The 23,386-nt window shown below is 39.7% G+C and overlaps 1 protein-coding gene and 1 long non-coding RNA gene across 3 annotated transcripts in view; both read right to left on the reverse strand.

Moving 5' to 3' along the window:
• Positions 1-2,025: 2,025 nt before the first annotated feature.
• On the reverse strand, positions 2,026-3,639 carry LOC137199738 (uncharacterized). Its single transcript, XR_010931847.1, has 3 exons — positions 3,371-3,639; positions 3,118-3,210; positions 2,026-2,110 (listed from the first exon to the last, which is right to left on the reverse strand). It is a non-coding gene; the product is annotated as an uncharacterized lncRNA (long non-coding RNA).
• A 5,795-nt stretch (positions 3,640-9,434) lies between these two features.
• LOC137199727 (E3 SUMO-protein ligase RanBP2-like) overlaps positions 9,435-23,386 on the reverse strand; it is a 102,864-nt gene continuing 88,912 nt past the window's right edge. Inside the window, exons 19-28 of one of the 2 annotated variants that reach the window (XM_067614230.1) lie at positions 23,298-23,381; positions 18,856-22,711; positions 18,212-18,373; positions 17,728-17,814; positions 17,367-17,530; positions 15,914-16,166; positions 14,729-14,883; positions 13,026-13,299; positions 12,203-12,558; positions 9,435-11,011 (exon numbers count right to left, since the gene is read on the reverse strand). In XM_067614230.1, coding sequence (XP_067470331.1) covers positions 10,706-11,011; positions 12,203-12,558; positions 13,026-13,299; positions 14,729-14,883; positions 15,914-16,166; positions 17,367-17,530; positions 17,728-17,814; positions 18,212-18,373; positions 18,856-22,711; positions 23,298-23,381 — 5,697 coding nt within the window. In that variant the 3' untranslated portion in view covers positions 9,435-10,705. The remainder of the gene's footprint in view (positions 11,012-12,202; positions 12,559-13,025; positions 13,300-14,728; positions 14,884-15,913; positions 16,167-17,366; positions 17,531-17,727; positions 17,815-18,211; positions 18,374-18,855; positions 22,712-23,297; positions 23,382-23,386) is intronic. The other variant, XM_067614229.1, reaches the window with a different exon arrangement.

A 23,386-nucleotide genomic window follows, 5' to 3' on the forward strand; every position in this document is an offset into this window, starting at 1 on the left:
TTCTTAGTGAGGACTCGAGCAGCAGCGTTCTGAATCACCTGCAGCTCTCTGATGGATTTTTTAGGGAGACCTGTGAAGACAATGTTACAGTAATCAAGCCTACTGAGGAGTTGTGAGATGATTAATGGGAGAGGAAATATTTCCTTTGTTTTGTGATCATTTTATTGAATGAAACCATGAGAAGTTTATTTGTTATTTGTGTTGTATTATTATAAGCTTAGCATGTTTTCATTTGTGTAAAACTATCAAATAAATGTAGTGAAGTAAAAAGTACTTGTAGCGGAGTAGAAGTACAAAGTTGCAGAAAACCCCCATGCAACTTACTCCTCGTTTCTCATGAACATGGTTCGGACCTTTCTGAACATCTTTGTTCCACATTTGCTTTTAGCTTTGTCTCTTGTTGCAGGGAGAGGATGAGTTGAAGTGTCTGCAGGCTGGATAGTTGTAAGCAGACTAGTCAGGACAGCCACTGGTGTTGACTTTGTTTCCATCCCAGCACTACTTCCAACAACAAGCTCCTGGGTTATGGGGAGCTCGTCTTTTTCCTCTTCCCTGATAAAAACACAGAATATAATTTACACAGCACACAGTTTCAAAATGCTGAGTCAGTATGTCACATCTTTTCTCTGCACAGTGATCTTTTACTTTCAGACAGATTAGATTCAACATATTTTTCTAATTTCTATTCCTTTATAAATAAATGTCAGTTTTTGCTTTGGTCAGACATCTTCCGCCCATTTGTGTCAACATTTACACTTTACACTATATCTGAACAACTCCACCTCCTCTTTTCACTTTTGGAGATTCACAAATTCATACTCCAGCAGTCCTATTAACTCAAAATCAAGCATCATATTCTATAATCTCACAATATTAGTAATTCCTAAACAATATCTAAATGTGTTTAGAAATTCCTGTCTAGACACATTGATCAGTGTTTATCTCATACCTGAGTGATAGAGGAAAGCAAACATTCTGTTTTCAGTATCAAACAAAAGAACAGTATGGTGGAAGCATAGATCGCTCAACCATATCCACTGATCATGATGACTCCATAGGATTAGATTTAATTCACTGTGAATAATAATGTTTTAAGTTCCTGGTTCCTATTCAGGCCCTTACCCTTTAAAGTTTTCACTGGTTCTTCGTGAACTGTCACTCTTCATGGACACACAGCTGGTTTCAGAGGATCCGCTATCCACAGAGACTCTGTTAGACAAGAAAGAAAGCACAAACATGAAATGACTGAGTGATTGACTGAATGATTTATCTTCTTTTGTCACACAAGTTTTTTAAGTAGTTTCCACCTACTTCTCACCTTAAAGGTCCGGTGTGTAGTATTTACTAACATCTAAAAGAACAGACTTGGTAAAAATTGAATAGATTATTTATAAGTATATCTTAATTAGTGTCTAATCAGCTGAAAATAATAATTGTTGTGTTTTCGTTACCTTAGAAGTAAGCCCTTTATATCTACATGGGGGCGGGTCCCCCTCCACGGTGGCCACCATGTTGCATCGCCATGTTTCTACAGTAGCGCAGAACGGACAAACCTAACACTGGCTGACATATTTTTCTAATTTCTATTCCTTTATAAAAAAATGTCAGTTTTTGCTTTGGTCAGACATCTTCCGCCCATTTGTGTCAACATTTACACTTTACACTATATTTGAACAACTCCACCTTCACTTTTCACTTTTGGAGATTCACAAATTCATACTCCAGCAGTCCTATTAACTCAAAATCAAGCATCATATTCCATAATCTCACAATATTAGTAATTCCTAAACAATATCTAAATGTGTTTAGAAATTCCTGTCTAGACACATTGATCAGTGTTTATCTCATACCTGAGTGATAGAGGAAAGCAAACATTCTGTTTTCAGTATCAAACAAAAGAACAGGATGGTGGAAGCATAGATCACTCAACCATATCCACTGATCATGATGACTCCATAGGATTAGATTTAATTCACTGTGAATAATAATGTTTTAAGTTCCTGGTTCCTATTCAGGCCCTTACTCTTTAAAGTTTTCACTGCTTCTTCGTGAGCTGTCACTCTTCATGGACACACAGCTGGTTTCAGAGGATCCGCTATCCACAGAGACTCTGTTAGACAAGAAAGAAAGCACAAACATGAAATGACTGAGTGATTGACTGAATGATTTATCTTCTTTTGTCACACAAGTTTTTTAAGTAGTTTCCACCTACTTCTCACCTTAAAGGTCCGGTGTGTAGTATTTACTAACATCTAAAAGAACAGACTTGGTAAAAATTGAATAGATTATTTATAAGTATATCTTAATTAGTGTCTAATCAGCTGAAAATAATAATTGTTGTGTTTTCGTTACCTTAGAAGTAAGCCCTTTATATCTACATGGGGGCGGGTCCCCCTCCACGGTGGCCACCATGTTGCATCGCCATGTTTCTACAGTAGCGCAGAACGGACAAACCTAACACTGGCTGACATATTTTTCTAATTTCTATTCCTTTATAAAAAAATGTCAGTTTTTGCTTTGGTCAGACATCTTCCGCCCATTTGTGTCAACATTTACACTTTACACTATATTTGAACAACTCCACCTTCACTTTTCACTTTTGGAGATTCACAAATTCATACTCCAGCAGTCCTATTAACTCAAAATCAAGCATCATATTCCATAATCTCACAATATTAGTAATTCCTAAACAATATTTAAATGTGTTCAGAGATTCCTGTCCAGACACATTGATCAGTGTTTATCTCATACCTGAGTGATAGAGGAAAGCAGTCGTGTTTTTAACCCAAACTGCAATTTCACATCTAATTATAAATGGTAAATGGTGTCATGTTTTTATCCAAAGTGCTTTATAATTTACTGCTCATTCACTCAGCAGCAAGCTGCCATTCAAGGTTCTGGTCTATTATCAAAGTTAAATCCACACATTTCATCAATGCACACAGTTGGTAAAGGGAAAGTCTGGTTTTTCAACTTTTTCTACACAGAAACAAAAGATATACTTTGCACCAATATTTAAGCTGTGAGTTATGTTGTCTATTTTGATCTCAAATGCTGTGTGTGTGTGTACAAAAGATTTAAGAATGCAGTAACATTTTACTGTTAATAAAGTCTTACTTCTTTTTAAAGTCAATATGGCGATCATCTGACTTTTTACTCTGGTTGGACACACAGCTGGATCCAGAGGAAGCCTGACCTTCCAGAGAGATTCTGACAGACACAACAGAAAAGCCACCAGAGTGGGAAATTAGAACGTTTGACGACTGTTGGATAAAAAGAAACTTTGAAGCAGATATCAAAAAAGCTCACTAAAAACGATTCTCAAAAAGTATGTGAAAGAATGTATACACAGGTTAAAAGTTTGACTCACCCACTGTCTGAAGATTGGACTGAATCACCATCACTCTTTGTAACGTCACTCTTTGTAAAGATTCAATCAACAGCAACTTCATTTCAACTATGAGAAAGTGTGCAGTGTTTCCCTTATAACTGTATAGGCCTGGTGGGCTGTCAGGCCAAAAAATATTTTTTTAAATGCCGAAAATGGGAGAGTGAGTGTGTGATGTATTGAATTGAGGAACGGTTATTCCTTGTCTACACAGGTCACAGATACTAATATTATAAAATAACATGATGGTGACTTACTTTATCATTTTTGAGCTCATCCTGGGCACACTGAGTACCTGAGAGTCTGGTTTCTGCTGCTGCTCTGGCCTGTAACACAACACAACACACACACACACACACACACACACACACACACACACACACACACATTCTTATAGTTTCTCCAGTGGTATGTTATTCTGCAAGAACATATGTAAGTTCAATTTATTTGTGAGTGTCATGTCTCGCCCTGCCTTTGGGTTGTGTTTTTGTTTTTTTCCCATCATTCAGTTCTGCATTTCCTGTTTTATTTTGGTATCTAACTCTCCTCTTGTTTCCTTGTTTCCTGCTCCTGTCTTTATCATCATCCCTTAAAGTCATCCACATGTGTCTCATTACCCTCACTCTCCCTGTGTACCAGTTCGTCTTAGCCTCTGTTACAAGCGTTCCAGCATTATTTTCTGAGTAATAGCCTTCAAGTGTTTTTTGACAGATTTGTTTTTGGTTTGGTTGTCTTCTCTGGCTGCCTGCCCATGTACCAAATCTGCCAAGTAAAGACTTTGTCGTGTGGAAACTCTGACTGTGCGAGTCATGCATTTGGGTCTAGCCCTGGTGTATCAGACACCTTGTCAGTGGGAAATATTTAAACCTCTTGAGCTGCATCTGTGCCAGTTTCCTTTGAATGTCTCTGTCTTGCTCTTTTCTCCTCTGCTCATCCCCCCCTATACCTTCCCACTGCATGTATCACATGGTTACAAAATTGTCTGTGCAGCATAGTTGTTAGTGCCACAACGTCATTCAATCTGCTCTTGACTGGGGTGAGAAGAGCATCAATGACTGAGTTTCTGAACAGAGTCGTCAGCACCTGGCTCTGTTCAATGTCCTCCTCAATTTCTTGTCTCCACCTTTTCAGGTGGTTGCTAACATACATCGCAGGATTGTCAGCCTCTATGAGGGGCTTGCCCTGCAACGCTTTGGGGTCAACACATGTTGGGTGTTCTCCCCTCTGCCCACAGCCTCCCACGATAAGCATCAAACTCAGTGCCATCCGCCATGGGATCAATCATCCACTCAAAACCATTATGTTTCAACATATTTTCCATTGCTGGTTTCCCCAAAGTTTGAGCTCATACTGCTTTCACATCGCCCAATGCCAACAATTTGCCAGTAGTGGCTTCTTCAAAAGCTCTGATCCACTTTGAGGCCCCATCATGAATCTCAGGGAGTTTGGCAACCAGGCAAGTCAGGTCTAGGGTCTGCCATGGAATATAATGTCCCTTTGTCCCTGTAGTTTTGGCCTTCTGTTTTGAACAGTCTTAAAATTTTCAGTTCCAAATCTCTCTTTCCCTGTAGCTTCTTTGATTAATCTTTAGGTTTATAGTCTTTTACGCTATGTTCCATGCTTTCACTGACTCCCACATCAAACATGCCTCCCTCTTGCCAGGCATCCTCTAGCCCCTCAGTTCCCTTCTGCCATTTTTCCAAAATCTTCTGAATGTCTTTTAACAAATCAGGATTTTTGTTTCCCACTACTGCAACTGGTATTGGATACATTATGTTAGATTGCAATTTACCCATGTTCTTTTTGGTTTCAGTTCACTATTGTGGTTTTGTATCTTCTAAATTGTTCTAAAGTATTGTCCCTTGATCTTGTGAAAAAAAAAAATCTCAAAAGGAGGGGCTCGGAGGAGTCTGCGCTACTGCGCCAAAGTTATTTTTAGAAGTGCTCTTGTCTGTGAATATTGGTTCCTCCCACTAAACTCCACTGATCGTTTTTTCTTATTTCTGCTCAGTCTGTCTTCAACTTTCGACAAGATACCTTCTCCACATGCAAACCAGCTCTCTTACACAGCCCAACAACAACACTCTAAGCGTTGCTCTCCTACTGATTTTCACCTCACAAGCTTTCCCTAATATTTCTACTCTCTACCACATGCACAAAAAGCTATAAACACAACTTTCCTGTTTGCCCTCTGCTTTCCCTGTTCCTGGCGCGTTTCCCGGAGTCTTACACACTCAATTTTCAGTTATACACAGCAAAACATTTTCAACCCAGTAAATCGCACAGTGAATCGCACCCACATCAGCAAAAGCGACACTTTTTAAACATGTATATGACACAACAACAGCAACACTTTCAGATGTACACAGCTTGCAACCACATTAGCAATTGGCAACACTTTCGTAAACGTACAAACAGTTCAGCAACACATGTGTATACTCATACAGCCACATCTATTTGTTGTTGTGTTTTCTGCTTTTGCGGTTGTGCTTTGTTATTTGTTGTTGTGTTTTGTTATTTGCTGTTGTCTTTTGTTATTTGTTGTTGCGTTTTTTGTTTTGCTGTTGTGTTTTGTTATATGTCGTTGTGTTTTCCTATTTATCGTTGTGATTTGCATTTCAGGGCCACCGTAGATAAACCTGAAACACTAGAGACAGCCTGTCATGAAGTGACTGTTGCATGTTATTGCAGCCCCGAGCCACTAGAGGGCTCTGGTACCATTTGCCATTGAGAGGGATTATGTAGAGTTTTACAGGATGTTATGATGAGATGTGGTTATGTGGTTACTATATGAAAGCCAGCTCAGCTGAAGATAAGTGTCGTATCTGAGGACGTGTACCCCAAGATATCACACTGCCTCAGCTCGCCGTAAATAACTTTACTGTCTGCATCCTTAATATGACCTGTATGCTACTATTTTATGCTGCTATATTTCTTTCACGTAACAGAGTGTTTCTCTTCATTTGTTAAACATGTCAAAATAAACGTGAGGAAATCATACGACTTGATGAATAACGCAAATACTTTTTTAGGCCTGCTGCTGAAAAAGAAAATGATCTGTTAACTTAAGGCTGGTAATAAGATTCATTAAAGTATATAAAGCGTAGTTACAATACCTTTAAGGGATGAACTGCTGGAGTCCCACAAAGTCACAAATCGCTTCCTGGTTTAGTTCAACACATCTCCTTTTCTTCTTAATTATGGTGTTTGTTATGTTAAGCGAAGGCACAATTTAGATAAAAGTTATTCGACAGTATTTCATATCAGACTGAAATCCTGACATTTCAGATAAACTAAAGTCAAAGATAAGATTCTGACACACAGCAGCTGTGAGCAACAATCTGAATATCAGTAATCCTGCTGATGTCTGCAAAATCCAGGATTACATTCAGTGACATTATTGGTCAGATTCGGACAACAAACTAACACGTTTCACAACTGCCTGACTCACATATACAGCTGCATCGTGGTGACGAAGTACTTAGATCATTTATTTAAGTGAAAGTAGAAATACTGTTGTCTAAAAATACTCAATTGCAAGTAAAAGTCTTGAATTGAAAATGTCACTTATAATCAACAAAATGTATTCAAAGTATCAAAAGTATAAGTACTCTTTGGTATATTATATTGTTTGTTTGTACAAATACATTTTAGAGCATTTAAATGTTTTATTTTATTGATGTGTAGCCAAATTTAGATACTTTGGTAGATTAATAGTAACAGTATTATATTATCATATTATATATAAGTGTAGACTTTATACAGCACCTTTCACACAAAGTGCATAACACCATTAAAAAAATAAAAAAATATAAAAGAGCAACAATTTAAACAACAGTTAGAATATCAAAATGTATTGTTTTACATCAAATCTTAATCTGAGAAGTAACTAAAGCTGTCAAATAAAGTAGAAAGTACAATATTTCCCTCTGAAATGTAGTGGAGTAGAAGTATAAAGTAGCATCAAATACAAATATTCAAATAAAGCACAAGTACCTCAAAGTTGTACTTAAGTACAAGTAGTAAATATGCTTAGTTACTTTTCACCACTGTCTGTGATATGAGAGAGAAGTAAAAGAGGTGAAATTGAAGTCGGTTTTACACTGAATATTGAAGGGAACAAATTATCTTTCTTCCAGTTTTTGAAGTTAATCCTGTTTTATTATTGGCTTTGTAGGTGAACTGCAGGGGGTCCAGGACTGGGTCTGTGATGGCTCTGAGGTGAATCAGCACAAGGTGCTTCATCTGAAAAAATGACTTTTAAATCTATATCAAGTTGATATATGTTCGGGGTTACTTATATCTTAAAGTTTTCAGGATCCACAAAAGGCCTCACTGACCTCTATATAACAATATAAACACAATATGAAGCCTGTGTGCATATAAATCCCAAACAAAATTAAAGCTGCAAGCAGCGTTGGTTGGGACCTCGCACTCTGGCCCGTCGGGATCAGATCATTTTGCTTTTTAAAAATGAGGGATATTTCTTACAAGTGTGGTGTGCTTTTATTTTGAAAGTTTGATTGACAGGATGAGAATTTTCTGCAGCGTGAGACATGTCTGTCTTGCTCACACCTGTGGCATCAAAATCATGCAAGTTTTGGGCCCATTCACTTGAATTTCAATTAGTAAATTGAAATCTCTTGATGAGTTTGTGTGTTAAACAAATTAATTTCCTAATTTTCATCAAGTCTATTTTTAGAAAAGGAAAGACTTTTAACCCACATGATCTGGTCAAAGCTTGATTGACATGTGTACTGTCAGGTGTGTAGAGACAATTAATAACTGCAGCTGGACACAGAAAAATATTCATATATTTGAATGGAGAGTGTGAGCGAACCCATACCTTTTTGAACAGTTACTGCTTCCACATAGTTTTAGATACAAACTTCATTTGAACTTTAAATGAGTCACGAGACTTTGACCTACAAATCTTGAATTTACATGTGTTTTCTATCTTTTATTGTTTTTGAGATATTGGAGTGTGAGTTTAAAGTCTTTTCTTGCTCCACCTGTGATTTTATAATAAAAAAAGAAAAGAAAAGAAAAAAAGAGTGTGTATTGTGGAATGTTTCACTGCGCTGAGGGAGTGACATCACCAGTTGGAGAGGGGGATGTTCGGGAACACTTCTTGTGAAATCTTTTCACATCTCTAAATTCCATTACTCGAGCAGCAGCGTTCTGAATCAGCTGCAGCTGTCTGATCGATTTTTTGGGGGGAGACCTGTAAAGACACTGTTACAGTAGTCGAGTCTTCTGAAGATAAATGCATGGACAAGTTTTTCCAAATCCTGCTGAGACATAAGCCCTTTAATTCATGATAAATTCTTTAGGTGATAGTAGGTAATAGTTTGTAATTGTCTGAATGTGACTGTTGAAATTCAGGTCTGAGTCCATGACTACACCAAGATTTATGGCTTGGTTTGTGGTTTTTAACATTTTGGCACTGATTTGTTCAATCCACTTACTCAGTGCTTGTATTGCACTATAGTCCCCTGGTGAGACAGTTATTTAAGTGTATGTGTCATCTACATAATTATGATGACATATTTTGTTGTTTTCCATAATCTGAGCTAGTGGGAGCATGTAGATGCTAGTAAAAATGGAGTGGAAGTATCAAGTAGCATAAAATGGAAATACTCAAGTAAAGTACAAGTACAATACTTAGGTAACTGTACTTAGTTACATACCACTACTGTCAACCATCAAATAACAGCAAAATACCAAAGTAAACAATATGTGTTTGCATCCTGTATGTGAAAGTAAATTGTTTGAGGTGTTGATTAGTTTCAACTCAAGGAGGAAACAACTTGGCTTCCACTCATACTACTATATGTTCTGAAAAATTTCTTAGAATCGATAGATTCATCAAGAAAGAAAAAGTTAGCTTTGTTTCCTCCGAAGTAAAGAAGTGCACCTCTTCCAACCCTCCATTTTACTGGACTGGTACTGTAAACCAAAATTTTAGAAATACTGAAGTCATGAGTCCCTGTTTCCCTTAAAAGTTTAATGGAAAAATAAAGTCTTCTTAAAAATAATTTTGGATGTTAAAAATAGTATGTATTCACTCAGCTTTTAAGTTATATTGTCATTAAAATCTATTTCCCAACGTGAAAGTCTAGATGCTGTTTTGAAGTTTTCTGCACCCTGCCAGGAATAAAATCCTGATGGGGAAATAATGAATTCTTCATTTGTTTATTTAATAGCTTAAAATGAGTCAAGATTAAATATACTGTGGTAAAAAATACTGCCATCCATCTATAAAATATCTAATAGTCAACTCGGATTCCTAAAAAACCTTCAAGTTACAATTGCAAAAGGAATTACACTCTCATAACGGCCTGCGATGAGGTTACAAGTAGACATTTAGACTGCAACCAAATATGAAGTGAAATCAATAAAACAGTGACCCTGCACTTTTCTATTATAGTCTGATGAACTAAGCAATAATAAACATATAACATTTAAATAACAACCTTTCAATCTGCAGCCATCCATTACATGTAAAGCAACTTTATTTTTCCTTTATCAGCATTTTATTTTTGAACAACACTCACTATTTAAACTGTAATCTCAAACTATAATGGATCATCTATGTAAAACCTGAACCAGATTAATGTTGTCATCATCAACCATCCTGCATCCACTGGGCAACACAGTAAGATGACTCAAGTTTATGCAGGCCAGTATGAAATCCAGTTATCTGCACATTGTGAAATCCATTTACACTAAGAAACATCAGTGGGGGACACCTACAGTAAAACATACACAGTGGCAGCCTTTGGAGAGAAGACAGTTACAAAACAATATTGCTTTCAAATAACCTCATCTTTCCATTATGATTAAGACTACTTCAAAAAAGGGGGAAAAATCCCCAAATGGAGCAGATTATGAGGAGCAGCACATTCAAACTGAGCACAGGCAACACAAAAGAACAAAAACAGACATTAATAAAGTATCTGTGTATAATTATACAGACCAAATAAACAAATTATGAGAATTTATTGACAGGCACTGATGAAGATCCAAGTGCAACAGAGCAAAAATACACTATATTTGCTCCAAATGCTTCCTCACATATTTCCCATTAGAGACTACGCAATGGGGTAGCAAATCATTTATCATTCCAGGTTAGTGTCTATGATGAAGGGTCTGACCAGTAATCCTAAGATCATAGTTAAAGTCTCAGATGCCTAATGGCTGTGGATTCAGTTTCAGCAGGATGGTATGCACTGCGAAGGGAACACATCATTATCCAAAGTCCTTAACCTTGTAACCTAAACCAAGCTTTACATCTTGGTCTTTGCATTACAAAATCTAGAGCTGTCCGCAGTCTGTGATGACAATCTTCTTTGCGGGCACGCCTCCCTTTGTGCCCAGCTCTCCCATCTGTTGCACCACATCCATGCCTTCCTGTACCCAGCCGAAAGCCACGTGTTTGAAGTCCAGGTGTTCGGCTTTCTTCAGGGTGATGAAGAACTGCGAGTTGTTGGTGTCACGCCCTCGATTGGCCATGGACAGTATGCCCGGGCCTGTGTGCCGAACATCGAAGTTCTCGTCCTCAAACTTGCTGCCATAGATGGACTTGCCTCCTGTGCCATCACTGTTGGTGATGTCACCACCCTAAAAGGACCAAAGGGGGACTTGTAAGAAGTGTTACATGCATACATTGTTTCCCCATGAGAGATACAGTAACCATTTGGTCATTTGATGGAGTCTGAAAAATAATATTGTATTTAATTTGTTCAAATATTAGATTTTAACCATTTATAATCAATGGATCACATGACTACTTGTATGTGAGAGGGATTGCTTGAAATGAACCCCCAGATTTATCACCTGCCTCTGCAGGTCTACAGAGGTACAGAAGTGTCTTTCAGCTCATTGTTTTGGTTTTCCGGCCTTCAACTTTATACTTTTGTTTCACTCTCACTGCTCTACAAGATAACAACATGGCAGACTGCAAAGGTTTTCTGAAAATAATTTAACTGCAAACTTAACTGTAATGAAAATAGGCATAATGGTGGTAGAAAGTGCAGCGCAAAAGTTTCCTTTCTTCATCCTTGTTTTTAAACACTCTCAGCAGGTTTTTTATTTATCTATAATTTTTTAAAATTTTTGATCTGAACAAAGTTAAAGGAAGGGTTCACAATTTTGTGGATCCCCTCATTATGCACTTACAGTATGGGTAATGGGGGCAAAAAAACATCCTTCTGTGCAAAAAAATACGTAAAAGTTTATCTGAAGCTAATATGAAGCTTCAGCATCCAAATGAGTCAAACGTTACTTTCAACATTACAGTCTTTTTAGTGCCAAAGTCCCTCTTTTTGTTACTATTCTTCCACCGCAGCTCAACAGGGAAACACAAAGAGGGAGTTTGATGATAAAAAGACTATAAATGTGGCAGATATCCACTTGATATGACTAACTCAGACTGAGGAACCCTCATATAAGCTTCACATCAACTTTTAAATGCATTTTTGCACAAAATGACTGTGTGAACACACTGTGGATTTTGGCCTCCATCACTTACACTGAAAGCACATTTGAAGGGGATCTTTTAATAGCCAGTATGAACAGGAGGAATGATTACAGTGAGGGATTTTATTCATGAGCTATGATTAGCACTGAACAGATTCAACAGTCAAATTTTTTTTTGTTAAGTGTTGCTAAGCATTGTAGTTATAAACACATAAACATAAGTGAGCAAGCATCACTCAGTGAGAGTTCTGTCATCACTGAGCAACACCATTGTTAACAAGAAATGTAGCTTTTTAATTATTAGTGTGAGTGAAGTCTCGACAGTCTCCTCACCTGACACATGAAGTCCGGTATGACCTTGTGGAAGATGGAGTCCCGCAGCCCGAAGCCTTTCTCACCGGTGCAGAGAACCCTGAAGTTCTCCACTGTCTTGGGAACAATATGAGAGAAAAGCTCTACAGTCATTGTGCCCAGTGGTTGGCCGTCTGCTGCCACTGTGAGGAAAACCTTTGGGTTAGAGTCTCTTGAGTGCTCTTGAACTCTAGACATCTGTGGTGAGGAGATACATGAGGCATCGTCACTACTTTGGCCTATGCGGCTCTGACACTCGCAGAAGGTCTTCTTGAAGGATTCGGCTATCTCAGGGGTTTTGAACTTGGCTGCCAGCTGCTCCACTGCAGCATCACCATCTGGGAAACGGAGGAAGACAAGAGACCATCAGCAAGAGGACGGCTAAAAAGCATCAACACACATTAGCACAAAGACATGTATTTTTGGCATTAATAGCTAATAGGCTGGGCAATCAATTGAAAAGTAACATACATTATGACTCTAACTGATCTAATTTTAGTCATACCAATATGTTTGATAAATTCATTCCTTCATACAGACTGTCAACCTGCAGTTCAAAGCAATTTGTTTAAAAAAAAATGCAGGTTATTTGTAATTATAACCATTTGAATCACAATTTAGACTTGAATTGAGGCTTGCATGTCTTCATGACAACAACTGGCACTCTGAATATGGTTATCACAGCTGTGTAGTCACAAAAAGATGCTTCTACAACAATAGCAATCTAATCAACATTAGACTGAAATTAAGAGCGGACAAATACAGTGCAGAAACTGCGGCTTCTTAACACTGTGTGACAACATACCTGAGTAGTCGGTGGCAGTCCAGCGAAGTGCGTTAGGTGAGGCATTCATGGGTTTGAGTTCCATCGCCTGTGAGATTGTGTGGTTGGCACAAACTCTCAGCACCCGTTCTCTTCTCATCAGAATTCGGTAGAAATGTTTGGTTGGGTGGAAGAGGATCTTGAGATCACCGATGCCACGTTCCTTCCACTGGCCGAGGTCCCGGTCCCATCGGTATAGCTTGGCGCGCTCCTTAAACAGGATTTCCTCATCCTCGTCACCAGACTTTGTCTCCACCTGAGAGAATTAAAGTACACAAGATGAGGAGTGATCCTTCACCTCATTCACTAAACTGATCTGTGGTGCTTTTTTCCCTAATTGTACTGTGTCGGTCGAATTAAGCTGCACTGAACCAAGCCATGATGACATGCGTTTCCAGCCTCACAGCACTGAGGTGCTGCTGCTGCTTCACATAAAAGCTTTCCATTGATGAACCAGTGGTTTTTATTGTGAAGAAGTTATAGGTATGAAATAAGTTTATCACTGAAATAGCAGAGCTTCTTTAATGGTGCTATTTTTCAATCTACAAAAGAAGATATGGAGATAACATATACAAATAAGACTGCATAAAATCCAGATAATATAAATTTTAAAAAGATGTGACCACAGAGTGTATAAAAATAATGGACATAGCCACCGAGACGTCACCCATTGGTTTGTGGACTTCCGTTTTGAAGCCTTGAGTTTGGCGTTTTGACTGTTGCCATCTTGTTTTTTTGGAGCCAAAAGTGATGAAAAGTGACCATAGTTGAACGAGAGTGTGGAGCTGGGGAGGAGCTCCCCAGGGTCCAACTACAGCACCTCACGCACCGCTGTGGTAGCGACTTGTCAGTCACAAGGTAGCCATTCCCTAAAGCATACCCTGCTTTATCGACTATTTCACTCTAAATTAGGCTGTAATTTATAAAATGAACATCATGTTGTATTGAAGAATACTTGAAACTAGTGATTGAGACCATAAACAGATTAGGAAAATGTTTACTGAGGTAATAAATCAAGTGAGAAGTAGGGTCATTTTCTCATAGACTTCAATACAAATGGAAGTCACCCCCTGCTGGCCATCAGAGAGAATGCAGGTTTAAGTCACTTAAACATCGGCTTCACTTTTCAGACCCACAGCTACCTGATTGGATGTGACAGCAGAGGCCAAGAAGCCACATGCTTATACAATGGAACATCGCTCAACTTACTCAACTTAAGGAGAATAACAAACAAATAGATATTTGGCACCATTTGGTAAGCGGATCAGTTTTAAATCTTTCAGGTGGGATTTTTTTTTTTTTTGACTTGAGGATGACGTATAGTTGGTTGAAAGGGGGTTCTGATTAAGTATGTTGGTACTCCTTGTATCGTAGTTTAATTGTTTTTTGTATCCAGCAGCTGTCCCACTGACGCCTGCAGACAGACAGCTTGAGAGACTTACTGCATTTTCAGCACACCTTCAACACGTCATCAAGATTAAAAAATCACACAAGTTTTTGGCTTGGCGATTGGAGTCTTAAAAAGGACATTCGCCATTTTCCTGTCAGCTTGAAGCATGATCACGCATGTAGAATGACAAAATCAAAACAGCACCTTCCATAAACTTGTTGAGAATACTACTTAAAAAAGCCCAGTGCATCACAGACAATTACATCTGTATGACAACTGTGTGTGACTGTGGTACCTCTGGTAGTGACACTATTGGCTCAAAGTGAATGTCCACATTTTTAGGAGCTTCCTCTTCATCACTCATCTCCTCATAGCCATTGATTTTTGTTGCTGAAGACACTGAAGGCTTAAATATTGTCATTCCTGTGTTTGCCCAAGAAAAGTTGGAGTCTACAAAAGAGGAAAAACAACAAACATATATTTTAAAAGTAATTTTGTTATATTTGAGAGACACTTAGTTGTCAAAAAGAACAACGAACAGCACTGAAGCCAACTATTAGTTCCAAAGGCAAATCCCTCTGGGTTATTGGCCAAGACAGCAAGAGAGAAGCCTCCAAGTGAGTTGAAATCACAGTTAGAGGCATCTGTGGTGGGAGGAAGAAAGTTAATCATTAAATACTGAATGGAATGCAGTTTTTCATACCTCTCATTTTATGCAGGATTCCAGCATACAGAAGGTTGGATACACCGACATGAAAACTGTACAATGTAATCTGAGGCAATAAACACAATGTGAAGCTTTTTGTTAGCTTGTCCACCGACTGGATTCATGGAAACACCTTGATCCTTGGTAAATGGAACTGACTCTCAATCATACTGATCACTGTATAATCATATTTCATTAATCACGGACACTGAAGCATCACTATGGTTCAGATTAAAACCGTGTAGCCAATTTGAAGCAAACGTGCGAGTCTGGTTGTGGCACATTCAAGACTGGTAGAGGAAAACTGATACAACAGTTGAGATTATAGGAACTGAATTTAGCAATGTTGTAAAAATTGAACCCGGGAGACATTAAGTAGAATATACAAGGATGCTGTAAAACTAGTAAAGTGAATTTCACACCTTCTTCAACTAAAATAGACTATGAAAAGTGGTCAGAGTAGGTTTAAGTTACCAACAGACACTTGCTCCAAATTCAACTGTGGGAAAGGCTGAATTAGTTGCATCACCATGTTGTGCAGGATAATGTGGTTCAACAGCTCAAGCAACAGCATCAAGACCCCACTTTTTCACCTCAGCACATTTATCAGCAAGTATTCCCCTGATGGAGGTAGACTTTTGATTATAAAGCTGACAAGAACTTTTGACCAAACGGGCTGCATCTCAACTTTAACGTACCAGTACTGACCCACAAACGTCAGGTAGACTGTCAGTGGTCATACTTCTGTAGTAAAGAACAGGAAGTGGACTATACCTTGACTTGCTGTTGTAGCAGTAGTAGCTGTGGCAGTCCCAGCGTTAGACTCTGGCTCTGGGCTCTTCTTAGTTGACAGGTCAGTGGGAGACATGCTGCTAGGAGCTTCACTCTGAGTGTCTGTTGGGTGGTCTGAGGTTTGGTTCTCTATTGTAGACGAGCCGTCTGCAGCCTCGGCGCTGCTGGATGACGCGTCTGATGTCTCTTCAGCAGCACTGCTAGAGACCTTATCAGCTTTGTTTAACTGGGCATCCTGAAACAATTCATGAATTAAATCCATATCATAATTTGACCACAAGTAGAGCTGCAACGATTAATCGATTAATAGAAAATTAATCGCCAAATATTTTGTTAATTGATTAATTGTTTTGAGCCTTTAAGAAAAAAATACTAAAATTATCTGGTTCCAGCTTCTTAAATGTGAATATTTGCTGGTTTCTTTAGTCTTCTATGATCCTAAACAGAATGTGTTTAACAACTAATCAATCAATTGAGAAACTATTCAACAGATTAATTGATGATGAAAATAATCATTAGTTGCAGCCCTAACCACAAGGAATACTGAGTGACAGGGATTCATCCTCATTCAAAAACACTCAAAAATGTGTTTTTCTTGTTACTTGTTGAATGTTGGACCGTCACTGTAAAGAATGATGTATGTGCAGAGCTTGATATTAGAAGACTGTGATACTGATGCTCGTTTGATGCTACATTAAACTAACTAAAATGGAAGGAGTCTCTGTCTGTATGTCTGTATGTATGTATGTCTGTCCTTTATGTCGACAACCGTTCATTTGATCAACTTCACACTTGGCGGGTGTGTTGCTGTGGACCCAAGGAAGTGCAATATTGAGTGTGAAGTTGTTTGGATGAGCGGTTCTTGAGAAAGCTGCAAACAGCAACATCAGAGACTAAGTGATCAACCCGTTCCGAACAGGCACGTCTTGAACAGGCACTGCACTAGTCCTGTACATGGTTAAACTAAATAAAGCACACCAAATATTTTCACCACTTTAGCCAAAAGAGGTTTTTTTCCTGTTTTGTTTTCACTCCTGACCAGTCCGTTATATTCTGATTTTGGGACTTCTCAATATATGGTTGCAGCTAAGATGATCTGCTTGGTATTACTCAATATATGACATCTATGGAGTAAAAACAGTTGTAATTTGTGTTCTTTTTTTAAATCAAGACTTGGCATATGAAATGCTGTTTATTATATTTGCATAGTGTCAGCTTGCTAGATAACTGTCTGGTTAGTGCAAAAATCATATCTGTTGCAAATAACTGATTTGCACATGTTACAAATGTTAGTAGGGTTGCAGGATGGCTCATTATATATATATATATTTTTTTTTTATGGGTACAAATTCACTACCTAATTCAAATCCTAATGGGAACCTGCATGAGTGATTTCCAAGTGTTGTGTCTCTTTACTAAACTGCTCTTTTTGTACCTTGCGGACTTCTGTCTCAAAGTCCTCAGATTTGTTGTGATCCGAGTCATTGTCTGTGGTGCTCAGGCCACAGAAGAAGTGGTGTGGAAGCTGTTGGCTTTTGGCCTTCTTCTCCTCCTCTGGCGTCAGCTTCTTCTCCCAGACCACCTGGCGGCAGTCTGACTCTTAATGGAGTACACACAAGTTTAAGACTAGAGAATGACTGGAGGTGAGGCGAGTATGACTTTTGATAAAGTCTACATACTTTTGGCCATGTAGTGTATATTGTAAATGTGGAGATAATTCAGTGAAATTAATCCAAGCAAAATGGTGACTGACAAATAATAAAAGCCAGGTTGAGGTGACAACATGACATACTTACCATCACCACATGCTGTTGCCTTTCTCTCCGAAGGATCAGGGTAAAGCTTTCCATTCAAGGCCTTTACTGCTGACTCGTAGTCCTCATCTGATTCAAATAAAAATAAAAATTCAACACGTCACTTAAATTACATTTTTACCTCTACAAGGAAGATGTTTTGGTTCCACAGTCCCCACTGCAGCCTGACTGAAAACAGATCTTTGACAATACCAGTGAGCATGAATGTAAGACAATGTTTGTTTTGTCTACATTTCTCCATGACGGCCAGCTTTACAGGCATCAACACATTTTGTTGCCATGGTTGTCACAAACTCCAAATGCAAAGTGGACAAGGGACCTTTTCTCGTTTTTAAATATTGATTACCTTTATAACTGCATTTGAATAGTGTTTTATTCATTTATTTACATGATGTCTGTTTTTAATGAAACCTCACTCACAAGCACACCGTTAAAGGCTCTACTGTTTCTTATACTTTGGTCTCACCATCAGGTTGATCATCGCTGGTGTAGCCTGGTTCATTCCAGTAGCAGATGAAGGTGAGAGGCAGAAGGAGTTTCCTGGCCAAAGCAGCCTGTTCAGCAGTGGGTTCCCTGACATTCATAACTTCCACCTCAGAGTCATCATCTGACCTTTCACTTCCTTGTCCTACAACAGACACATTAAAGTAGCACAACACAGTTAGGCTGGCAATAAACTGTTTAGAAAAGGCAGAAATTAAGCTGTTTTTTTCCCTTTATAACCACAGGTATTAGTTCCACACACACACAAAAACATCATGCACAGCAAAAACAAATGGCATGCATTTGATTTACCACTGTGTAAATTGTATTAGAGAAGATTTATGTATGCATGTCTTGATGTTTTTAATTTTAGTTGACAGACTACACCACTTACTGTTGGAAATATGACCCTGTGACATTGAATAGCATAAATAGCTTTTACTCAAATTAGCCTTTGCTGAGGTCAGGGTCAACTAAAAAGATGAACAGTGTGATGAGTGGAGCAATGAGATGCAGATGGAACAAGACAATGGAGTAAAAATCAAATGAACAAAAGCAGTCATGATACCCATTAAAAAACAGAAAATCAAACAAATATTCTAAATATATTACAAAATATATGTTTACCTTTCTCTGGGATTTTGAATGCAGGTGCTACAGATGAAGGCCTGGCAGGATGTTCAGAGTCTTTGGCCTTCAAACCAGATTCGCAGTCGTCAGAGTGAGATTTTGGACTGCCAAAAATCTTCTGAAGGCTATCAGAGCCAAACATGAATTTAGCGGGCGACACCACTGCAGGTCCACTGTCTTGAGGTGTGGCAACCCTGGATATCACCGGGGTCATAAGTTCCCCTCTTTCTTGTGCAACCTTAGCCTCTTCAAAGACCTGTTTAAATGTGATTGCAGTGTCCTGCAGTTTGAATCTCACAGCCAACTGTTCAATATTACCTTCGCCGACTTCAGCAAAGTCCAAGGCACTCCAGACCCAGGCTTTCTCAGCACCCTTCATAGGTTCAAGCTTCATGGCCGTTGAGATCCAATGGTTGGCACAGATCTTGAGTACCTGGTATCTCCTCATTATCAACCTCACTCGTTTGGTGTCATAATTCTGCAAGATCTTGAGGTCTCCAATACCCCTCTCCTTCCATTGACTCAGCTCCTTGTCATAGCGATACAGTTTGGCCTTCTGACTGAAGACTACCTGTTCATTTTCCTCCCCTGTGGAAATTTCCACCAGATCAGGCAAGGGGACCACAGGTTCTGTGTAGTAGTGGCCATCTCTTTCCTCATTCTGGGTTAAATCCTGCTCCTCATCAGTGCCCTCTGAAGCTCTGCTCTGGTTAAGCTTAGCAGGAGATTTGGAGGGGCTAATGCCAGGCTGGAAGCTGAAGATGAATCCACCAGTGGATTCCCCAAAGTGGAAAGGGTTCTTTCTCAGGGGGCTGCTGGCAAGGGAAGAGGCATATACTGATGAGTCAGCAGTATCATCTAAAGCCTCTTCTCCAGGGTCATAGTTGTCCCACTCTAGGGTAGTGCCAGTGGTTTCACCATGAGGCTTGATTACAGGGCTTGAAACATGGCTGGTTGTTGTAATGTCTCCCTGGCTGTCGTCATCTTTGATCTTCGGTTTTTCATCTGTCAAAAATAATCTTAGGTCTTTCAAACCAGACTTCATTTCCTCCGCTTTTTGAATGAGATATGCTGTTCTACCTGTGTCAACAAGGTTGCGCAGGGTTTGTGGGGGGATGTCTAAGAGAAGTCTCTGACACTCTTCAAACTTTTCCTTAAATTCCTTAGCAAGCTCCGGGCTTTTAAATTTGGCAGCCAACTGCTCTGGTTTAGCATCCTCATCAGAGAAATCATTGGCCATCCAAATCCATGTCTTGTCTGAGCCTGCCAGCGGCTTAAGATTCATGGTGGTGGTGATCCAGTGATTGGCACAAATCTTCAGAACTTGCTCTCTTCTCATCAGCATCCGTAGCCGGCCATTAGTGGCATTTTTTAGAAATTTAAGGATTCCTACGCCACGCTCTTTCCACCGTCTGGTGTTAAAGTCAAATCTAAACAGTTTGACACGCTGAGAATAAAGAACCTGTTCATCCTCCTCCTCCCCCTTCACCAGGTCCACCTTGTCAGGCATCTTGACCACTGGTTCAAACTGGATATCATCATTTGCTTCTGTTTTATACATGCCATCTTTCTCCAACTCATTTGGGGCATCTGTCTTTGTGGGTGTTGCCTGGAGGGATGAGAGCACCTGCTCACCAGCCCCAGAGAGAACTTTGAAATTGGGGTCTTTCTGGCCAAACTGGAAGTCTCCTCCAGAGGAACCTGCCAAGTCTGCAAGCCTGAATGTATTGGTTTTCCCATCAATTAATGGATTTTTAACTTGCTCTGTTTGGCCTACTGAAGGTGGAGACACATCTTTCTTCTTGTGTTTGTCAGCTATGCTTTTAAGAGATTTAGAAGCTGACCCTGATGGGCGTGTCTTAATATCAGTTGAGGGAGTTTCTTTTGCAGTGTCCAGAATGTCAAACTTGAAGCCACCAGATGGAATGGGCAAAGAAAAGCCTAATGAACTTCTGGTACTATATCTAAACTGAGGAGCCTCAAACTTGAAAGAAGTAGTCGAGCTGTTATTTTTGTTTTGATCAAGCTGAAAAGTGCTGCCTGTTGCAAAAGGCATTGTAAATTGAGTTCCAGCAGGCTGGCTTGATGAACTCTTTGTTCCAATGCTTTTAGCATTGGGATTTGGTGCCTGACAGGCCACGCACTTATTGGCAGAGGCGTCATTTCTCACCAGACATACGTCACAGTCCCATTTTCCATCCTTCTTGGCAAACATGGCCTCTAAAGACAGGGTGTCATGAGGGGTGTGGCAAGACACACATTCAGCAGCTGATGCATCATTTCTGAGCAGGCAGGAATTGCAGTTCCACTTCTCATCCTTCTTTGCAAAATAAGCTCCAAATGCTGAAAAAACTGTCACTGTTGACAGAGTGGATGCAACTGGAGCACCCTCTTTTAATTTAGCAGCAGGGTTTGGAGTACAACAGGCAACACATTTGTCAGCTGAAGCTTCATTTCTTACTGCACATACATCACAGTCCCACTGCCCTGGCTTCTTGCTAAACTGGGCACCAAACCCAGAGTCAACAACCTCTGAGGGCTTAACTGCAGGTGTAGTTGCAGCTGGTACCACTTGTGCTGTAGCAGTTGTTTTAGGTGAAGTTTTCAGAGCTTTACAAGAGACACAACTGTCTGCAGAGGCCTCATTTGTTACAGAACATGTGCCACAGTCCCACTGCCCTGGCTTCTTGCAAAACTGAATCCCAAAGCCAGAACCAAATCCACTGGTTACTGTGTCAGCAGGTTTTGAGGTGCTTGTGCCAACTGTAAATGAAGAGGGTATGGAAGCTCGAACAGCACCGAATCCAGTTAATGGAGAGCCAGAACTGCTGGGTTTTGATGTGTCAGTCCCAAATTTGAAAGTAAAGGGACTGCCTTTGGTTTCACTTGCAGATTGGATGTCTGGCTTTGATGAAGAATTGGGATTGCCACTTTGACAAGCAACACACTGCATATCCTTGTACTTATTTCTTACACAGCACACAGTGCAGTCCCATTCCACTTCTTTAAGTGCAAACTTTGATGCCGATGTTGCCAGTGGATCAGAGGTTTTTAAGCTTTTCTCTTTCTTCTCCTGTTGATCATGCTTTTTTGATGATCTCAGCACAATTTTCTGGGCTTCCTGAAACTTGGCCTTGAAAAGTGATGCCTCCTCTACGGTTTTGAAGTGGATGGCTAGCTGCTCAGGTTTAGGTTCTTCATCTGCGTAATCAATGGCATTCCAGACCCAGGATTTGTCAGAGCCAGCATTCAGTTTCAATAGCATATCAGCATTGATGTAATGGTTGGCACAGATCTTAAGGACTTGTTCCCTTCTCATTAAGAGGCGAGCCTTCCCTTTAGTGCTGTGTTTTAGGATTTTAACGTTGCCAGTGCCCCGCTCCTTCCACTCTTTTGTTTCTGTGTCAAATCGATACAGCTTTGCCCTATTGCAAAACATCTCCTCCTCTTCTTGCTCACCTGTTTTCACATCTACTTTGTCCAGAAGGGGTACAATGGGTTCAAAGTGAGGACCATCTTCATCCTCCTCAACATGCATGCTGTCGTTGTTATTATCCACTTCCCTTTCCTCTTCTGCTGCAGACTTGGCCATCCCAAACACTGGCTTTGTAACATCCCCAAATTTAAGTGGCTGCTCCATGTCTCCAAACAGACTTCCGGTATTTGTGCTTTGTGCTGCATCAGCAAAGGAGAGGCCATTCGAATATTTATTGCCAAAGGTGAAGATGTAAGTTTGGCTAGAGGGCTGCTCTTGAGCTGTGGGCTTCTCTGGAACAGTATCTGTCTCCTTATAAACAGTATGAGGAGAGCCTGCATTCCCTGAAGAGTTATGTCTCAGCTCATGAACCTCATTCTGCAAAACAAGGAACTTAATGAGAAGTGAACAGAACATTTAACCCACACTAAATGTAACACACAATGGTCATTAAGAAGCCTTTGAGAATGAGACATAACAACCTGACATAAGTGCAGCAAGGTTGCATGAACATGAAGTAACTCAAAAGCGCATAATAAATTTGGAAGAGGTAGGTCTTTAATCGATGTTTGAAGACATGTATGGACTCTGCTGACCCAATCGAGTTTGGTAACTTGTTCCACCACCAAGGGACCACACAGGAGAAGAATTTGGACTGAGATTTCCTGCCTCCCAGTGATGGCAGGACTTGTTGTTGTTCATTTACAGATCACAGTGAACGAGAAGGTGCATAAACCTGAATGAGGAAGTCCAAGTAGAGGGGGTGTCGTGCACATTTACTATTAGTGAGGAGAATGTGCTAAGGGGTGGTAGAATGGAAGTGACTGGAGAAGTGAGGTTGCAGAGATTGCACAGAATGGAAACCATTGACAAGTGAAGTTTAGGATGTTCAGAGAGGGACACACAGTAACCTAAATGTAGAAATGGTCAAGAAATAAAAATGTGCTTAATCCCTAATTCTGACCTTGAGAGCTTCAACTTGCTGACAGAGCATCTGGAGGAGACTTTTCTGTTCCTCAACCCAATGAGGTGGTGTCTTCGGAGAAATCTATA

Source organism: Thunnus thynnus, chromosome 16 (assembly GCF_963924715.1).
Source record: "Thunnus thynnus chromosome 16, fThuThy2.1, whole genome shotgun sequence".
In the NCBI taxonomy this organism is placed as follows: domain Eukaryota; kingdom Metazoa; phylum Chordata; class Actinopteri; order Scombriformes; family Scombridae; genus Thunnus; species Thunnus thynnus.